The sequence below is a fragment of the Lottia gigantea genome (assembly GCF_000327385.1).
Source record: "Lottia gigantea unplaced genomic scaffold LOTGIsca_79, whole genome shotgun sequence".
NCBI lineage: Eukaryota > Metazoa > Mollusca > Gastropoda > Lottiidae > Lottia > Lottia gigantea.
The window spans coordinates 155,479-163,299 of record NW_008710630.1 but is presented as its reverse complement, the minus strand read 5'-3'; the positions used below and the strand labels follow the sequence as shown (position 1 = coordinate 163,299).

General features: G+C 34.0%; 1 protein-coding gene across 1 annotated transcript; it reads left to right on the top strand.

Annotated features, from left to right (window-relative positions):
• Positions 1–21: 21 nt before the first annotated feature.
• LOTGIDRAFT_132302 (hypothetical protein) lies at positions 22–5,634 on the top strand (the record flags this gene model as incomplete). Its single annotated transcript, XM_009066672.1, has 16 exons — positions 22–108; positions 249–322; positions 526–637; positions 902–1,018; positions 1,307–1,405; positions 1,545–1,718; positions 2,044–2,163; positions 2,433–2,528; positions 2,851–2,973; positions 3,252–3,341; positions 3,635–3,797; positions 4,047–4,163; positions 4,427–4,485; positions 4,717–4,859; positions 5,209–5,338; positions 5,578–5,634. Coding segments are annotated over 16 exons (1,761 nt in total), but the record flags the coding sequence as incomplete, so codon positions are not given.
• Between the last annotated feature and the right edge of the window lie 2,187 nt (positions 5,635–7,821).

The following is a 7,821-nucleotide window of genomic DNA, read 5'->3' as shown; positions in this document are numbered from 1 at the left end:
TTTTTAAACTATTGTATTGTAGATGTAGGGAGAAGTTGTATTTTGTTGACTATTGGAGGTAAAAATATAATGTTAGATTGTGGAATGCACATGGGATACAATGATGAGGTATGTGATTTCCTTAAAGAGACAGGTTTGCCATTTTGAGGTTTTAAAACTTTATATGTGTATCAATTTTCTATCGGGTGTCTGTGGTGGTTCTTAACAATTTCAATAAAATTAATTTTTATGATGTTTTGTATTTGTAGAGACGTTTCCCAGATTTTACATATATAGCTAGACATGGTAAATTAACAGAACATCTAGACTGTGTTATAATAAGGTATGTCGAGTTTGTTTATCTGTATAACTCTTTTGACAAATTCACATACTACTTTACAGAAGGGCAAAGGCATGTGTGCTACTGAAAATGAGCAGTTGCCCCTTATCCCTAGCCTAAACTGAAGCAGGCTTGTTGAAATTGACTGCCACAGTTTTAGCTAAAAGTCCCCCATTGTACACTGATGATATTGTTTTTTTTAACAGCCATTTCCATCTAGACCACTGTGGAGCATTACCGTTTATGACGGAAATGGTGGGATATGATGGTCCTATTTATATGACACATCCTACTAAAGCCATCTGTCCTATTCTCTTGGTGAGTATTTCTTTCATCAACTTTGGGGTTCAAAGCTGAGATGTGCCAAATCATAGAAGCACTGGCTATGGCATCATAATTAATTCTTGCCTTCATGAGGATTCAAACCCACTTCAGGCAATCACTAGGTATATTTTGCTGTCGATATGACACAATTCCTTCAGTGAGAAAAAAAACTCTTAAGAAACTAGCTAGCACAGGCTGGTTTAGATTATTATTGGACTACTAAAAAATACTGAGAGCTATTTTTGTCTCTAATTACAGGAAGACATGAGAAAGATAGCAGTGGACAGAAAAGGTGAAACCAACTTCTTTACCTCTGAGATGATCAAAACATGTATGAAGAAAGTCATAGCTGTTAATTTACATCAAAATATTCAGGTACAGTATAGAGGGTTTGAATTTATCATTTCAGATGAAGTTGATGATACGATAACAAGGGGGTGTAGACCCCCTCCCCCTCAGGGCAGGAAGGAATTGCCTGTGAGTCTTTTTGACTATTCTTTGACCTCTACTCCTGGAGACTCTTGGAAAATATAAAATGAAATGAATGGAGTTTTACGTCCTATTTTTCTGCTTGAGATTCTTGGAGGTGATATGGAATTTACACTCCCATGGAAGCACCGGCCTAGGTCTCTATTGTTGATGGTATATCATTGTTTTATTCAGGTAGATGATGAATTGGAAATCAAAGCTTACTATGCTGGACATGTTTTAGGAGCGGCCATGTTTGAAGTCAGAGTAGGCCAGCAGTCAGTTGTATATACAGTAAGTGATTCAAAACATTGTTACACATATAATTGAGTCTATAGCGTTTTTCACCCAGTCTTAAAAATGATTCCAAGCAATGTCATACAAATCATTGAGTCTATAGACTATTTTATCCAGTCTTGTGATGTATTTTAAGGGAGACTACAATATGACACCTGATAGACATCTGGGAGCAGCATGGATTGATAAATGTCGTCCAGACTTACTGATAACAGAATCTACATACGCTACGACTATCAGAGATTCTAAACGATGTCGGGAGAGAGATTTCTTAAAGAAAGTTCATGATTGTGTTGAAAAGGGAGGGAAGGTAACTTTAACAATTTGCTTTTTATTTTGGTTGATTTGTTGGTAGATGACAAGTTCACATCTGCTTCAAGTAACTGATATGCTTATTAGGAATTTTTTGCCTTAAATAGTGTTTTGGTATGTTCTGATAATACACAGCTTATAAAGGGCCAAATTAAAGCGATACATTCTTCTAAATAGCCAATTTAAAGCGATACATTCTTCTAAATAGCCAATTTACCAGCTGATGAAACTTAGTGTCATATATCTATAGTAATATTATTAAGAATTAAGAAAATCATCTAGTTCTCTAACAATTCAACAAATTTCCTCCTTTCTTTTGGTAGGTTCTGATTCCAGTATTTGCTCTAGGGCGTGCACAAGAATTATGTATATTATTAGAGACCTATTGGGAGAGAATGAACCTTAAAGTTCCTATTTTTTTTTCTCTCGGACTAACAGAAAAGGTACTATGTTATCATAAATTATTATTATTTCTGAATACCTTAGGCTACTTATTATGTTGATAGGGGTATAGTCGTGGAAAGGTAAGTGTTTCGTTTCCAGGATGGAACACACCCAATGAAATTCTGACCACCATTTTTATTCTGGCATTAATCACTCTCCCAAGGGAGATAACTCTTCATACAGATTTGATATCATAAGACTATTATATATTTGCTTGTTGTCTTATTGTTACACCACCATAATCTAGATCTATTTGTGTTTATTTCAGGCTAATAACTATTATAAACTGTTTATAACGTGGACAAGTCAGAAGATTAAGAAGACGTTTGTTGAAAGAAATATGTTTGAGTTTAAACACATCAAGGTAAATAGGATACATAGCAGCAAGGGCTATAACTCTTGCCAATATTCTGAAGGCAGATTTCACTAAAAAAAAAACATTTTGCACGCAGAAAACTATCCTTTGATGTAAAAGATTATGCATATATGATTTCATGGGCATGAAATGCTTCACTAAAAATTTGTGTGTAAACAATTTCAAATTTAAAGGGAGACAATTACAATTCCATTAATGCACTTGAAATTCATCCATTGAACTTGTCATTTTAAAATCTTGCGTGACAACATTTTTCAAACATGACCTAATATTTTCCATTATTGTGTGAAATTATTAAATTTTTTGACAGCCATTTGATAGAAGTTATATCGAGAATCCTGGTCCAATGGTAGTGTTCGCGACACCTGGAATGTTGCATGCTGGTCTATCTTTACAAGTCTTCAAAGCATGGGCACCATATGAGCAAAATATGGTAAGAATTCAGGCCATTTTCTTGAATGATTTAAAAATATTTAGAACTTCAAAGATTCAACAACTGAGGAGAAACTTACTTTGCAAAAGGACCATCATTGATACATAAGACAGAGATGTGACCATTGTCCACTTTATCCAAAAAGTTTCATAAGAGGCAGTGAATTTTAACCAATCAAAACAATTATTCGCATACGAGAAGGGTTTAGTTTACTCATGAAATTAACTAGAAAATTCTTTTGTGTGAACTGAAGACCCTATAATGTAATAACATTTTAGGTAATCATGCCAGGATACTGTGTAGCAGGAACAGTAGGACATAAAATATTGAACGGTCAGAGAAAGATAGAGATGGAAAATAAACACATGGTAAGAACTACTTCAAATATTCTTATGGATCCAACTGGTTCTTGAGAATACTTTCCGCCAGCTTCATTAGGCCTCAGGCACCACTTAAGGGGGATAATTCTTTTTACTGACTTGATAGATTAAGACCACAATGAACAATAGAATACTTGATGTTGCCCCTTTTTTTTTTACTCTCCTAAGGGAGAAAACTCTGCATACAGACTTGATATATTAAGACCACAATATGACACATAAGCTTGTGATGGAGTCAGCTATTTAGTCAGAAAAACGGTTTTTACTCTTTTTCATTCTAGTTAGATGTGAAGCTATCTGTACAGTATATGTCATTCAGTGCCCACGCCGATGCCAAGGGAATTATGACTCTTATAAACCAATGTGAGCCTAAAAATGTCATGCTGGTTCACGGAGAAGGCGGGAAGATGGAATTCTTAAAAACTAAAATTGAAAAAGAATTTGGTAAGATATCACACGAACAAATTATCAATTGAAACCTCTGTTCTACTTCTAAACTAGAGAGCCTCAGTAATATTAAAACTTCAATATCATGTACAATGTAATTCTGTTTCAACTAGAGCGTATCTCATGCTACCGACATATGCTTTAGATATGCAATCCTCGTCAGGATAGCAAAGCAAAGAACTCTCTTTAGTCTGTGACTCATTCAAGACTTACTGAAAGGAATGTATTAGATATTTTTTATTGTAGGTATTAATTGTTATATGCCAGCTAATGGAGAGACAGCTGAAATAGAAACAGTACATGATATACCTGTTGATATTTCACTTAATCTCTTAAAACGAGAGTCTTCCCTGGCTTCTTCTAGTAAGTTTACTTTTTATTTTGATATTTACCCAAATCATGTCTTACAATACGTTGCTCAGGAGTGTATCTAGGAAATACCTGAGGGTGGGGGGCGGGGAAAAATGAGAGGTGTCTCTCCGGGGTGAATCTGAAAGGCCGGCGTCCCTTGAGGTTGTGGTCTAGGGGGATGCCAGAGACCCAATGGCCTACCCCCTAAATACGCCATTGATATTACATGTAAGTATATTAATTATATGTAGTATGGTTCTGTTTTTTAGGTTTAGAACCCCCAGATCCTAAAAAACCTTGTGTATTACATGGTGCTTTAGTCATGAAGTCAAACGTAAGTATATTTGACTCACATATTGATAAGCAGTAGATGTATAAAATATGAAAGTGGTCATTTGTCAATTCAAATGGTATATTTTGAAATTTCAATAGTCCAAAAGCAGAGTTGATACCGAACCATGTGGTCAATTTTAAAGAAAAATTAGACTATGTATTTGTAAAAATATTAAAATATCAGAACAAGAATTTTTAGTGAGTAAAATACAACACTGTGTGTTTATTGTAGAAACTTCAACTGATAGAGCCAGCAACAGCTTTCAGAGAGCTAGGCCTTCAGGAACATCATCTCCGGTTTACTTGTACAGTTTCTATAGAAGATGAAGGTCCTGTTTCACAAACTGTTGATACTATTTATAAACTTACTAAAAGGTAGGTATCAAAACAGTGGATAGGTTCATATATGAGCAGTTTTCATCCTTCTTCTTCTTGGAGGATGGTTTCTGCTTCCATATCGCATACATTGAGTAAGAAGTTTTCATCCATCAAAGGATCCACCTTTCTACCCACTCTCAGCTTCACAAAGGTTTTGTCTTGACCAAATTTCATGGCATGGTTTTTTTTAACCAAGATACCAGCTTCGTTTCTTGTGGAATGTGTATCCTGTCTACCACCTGATCCTTGAATAGACTTCATTGTTTGTTAAACTCAATTCATCTGTTTATTCAGAGAATGTCCACAAGATTGTCTGGTTTATATTATTGATATAATTTATTAACAGTAAACTTAGTAACTATCCAGTCCAATATTCTACTGATGGTAGTATAACAGTATCAGAATCAGTACTGATTAAAGTTTCTGGAGATGAAGAGGATGATACTAAAGATATCCTGGTTTCTTGGTCCTATCAGGTTGGTTCAGGGTTTTCAATATTTTTTCAAATGCATGACATCTGATAATGTTAACAGTTAAAATTACAACATAAGAACGTAGGCCTGTTGGGGGGCTGGCTAGTTTACCTGCAATTTTCCCTACAGTTGTTCTTTTTTCGCACAATATGTTTTACGGTCCCTTCCCAAAAAGTTAGTATTTGAGAGGCAACCTCTTTCCAATCCTGTTATTTTTTCGAGTATGACAATGATTATTTCAGGATGAGGAGTTGGGAAGTTATTTATTGAAGATTCTACGAAGTGAATTGTTAACTTGATTGGACCAGGGTTTCACCAATTCAAGACTCGCCATCAGAATGTTGTATCGTATTGGACAACAGGCCCCTTGGATTTCTATCGGATTTGACTACAGGCCCTTTGTTTTGTCTGTTCAGTCAAATTGGAAGAACAGAGTGGAATATTGTGCTAATTTTGTGATAATTGTATCCTTATGAAAGTAATCCCATCTAGATAATTTTGTGAACAATTGGAGATAAATTTCAGACGAATAATAATAGTTCTTACTTCTATCTTCAGTTGGCAAACTTTCGCCAAGATATTTCAGTAAAGGAACAAAAAACACAGTTAAAGTTTGATATTTTATAAAAGCAATATAAAAATATCATCATTGATTCATTCATTGGTTTTATCATTTACATAGTGTCATGATATTTCTTATGTTAGATGAATGGAGTGCAGTGTACAATAAGGGAAAATTTACCAAGACCGTGGTCATTTTTTTTATAACGAATTTTCATGATATTCATTTTTTGTACCAAATCAAAATCATATTTATAAAATTTCACATGAATGGGGTGTTGTGTGCAATGAGGGAAAAATTGCTGAAACAGATGCAAAAGAGTGGTCTTTTATCAATTTCCAACTATTGTGAGATCTTTTATTGATGAGCAGAGTCATAAAACACAATTAACAGATTATGAGATCTCTCCAAAAATAACTTATATAAATTTCACAACAAATGGCTTTATACATTAATGATGGCCAGAAAATTGTTACTATATACAAGAGGTAGATTTTTCAAAGTTTAGCTGCTTGTTCATACGGAAATGGGGCTTAATATACATATTACCGTTAAATATGTGCATATATTACAAACTCGTTTACATACTGATTATTATGTACATAATTTACACTCATTTACCTGATTTGTACATAATGTAAATACTTAAAACATCAATGCTAATGAAAATGAATATATTTGTTGCCAAAGGAAGACATCATACTTTCACACTTTCTTGTTATTAGAAGCATGTGTATACTTCCCCTTGATGTGATTGTAGACAAACTATATACATATACATGATCAATAAAAAGTATCAAATTTTTTCTTGCATAGTTTTTAGTCATTGTGCATAAATAGAGCTGAGATCAGAATTGCATTTTCTGTTCTGCATATTATTGTGCTTAGGAAATGAAAAAATGAATTATTTTGGAAACCTTCAGTTCTGACCCAGATCCTTTTGAGGAAACCGTATTTAATTAACAGAATGAAATAGTTTTATATCCCACTGTTCTGTATCTTATTGGACTAATGAAATGAAATGGAGTTTTATATCCTACTGTTCTGTATCTTATTGGACTGATGAAATGAAATGGAGTTTTATATCCTACTGTTCTGTATCTTATTGGACTGATGAAATGAAATGGAGTTTTATATCCTACTGTTCTGTATCTTATTGGACTAATGAAATGAATAGAGTTTTATATCCTACTGTTCTGTATCTTATTGGACTAATGAAATGAAATGGGTGTTTGATGCCCTATTATTTTGTACCTTATTGAGCTTATGAAATGAAATGGGGGTTGTGCCCTACTGTTGTGTATCTTATTGGACTAATGAAATGAAACGAGAGTTTGATGCCCTATTATTTTGTACCTGATTGAGACGTCAAAAATGACTTGCATAACCACATCTGCCTTTTACAAGGTATATCAGCCACTACCAAAACTACTTTTCTACACTAGAGACAAGGAATTTAAACCAAACAGAATATGACCTAAATAAATTGAATATAATGTTTACTCAGACAACTAATCTGTACTAAATTTCTACTCTGGATCCTAATCCCTCGGCTCTGATTGGTTAGTAAACAAAATAAATCAGGAATAACCAATCAGGTTATGGCATAATGAAGTTCTGATATCTAAAACGATAAACCCTTCCTTACATAGCGCTGTTAGGCTTTTGTGACAAAATCGCTCAGTTACATTGTGTTTTTAGGTTTTGTAAATTAAACGCTTCACTATGTTACATTACTAAGTATTTGTACATCGCTCTAAGGTTTCATATGTCAGTAAGTCTCCCTCAACAACACAAAACTGCTTTGGAAAGGGAGACGACTGCATTCAAAACTTGATTGTTTACCTTCACAACAATTCAATTAATGATATCACATATTCACAATCACTTTTCTACAGAATTCCTAAAAACACATGTCCATTTG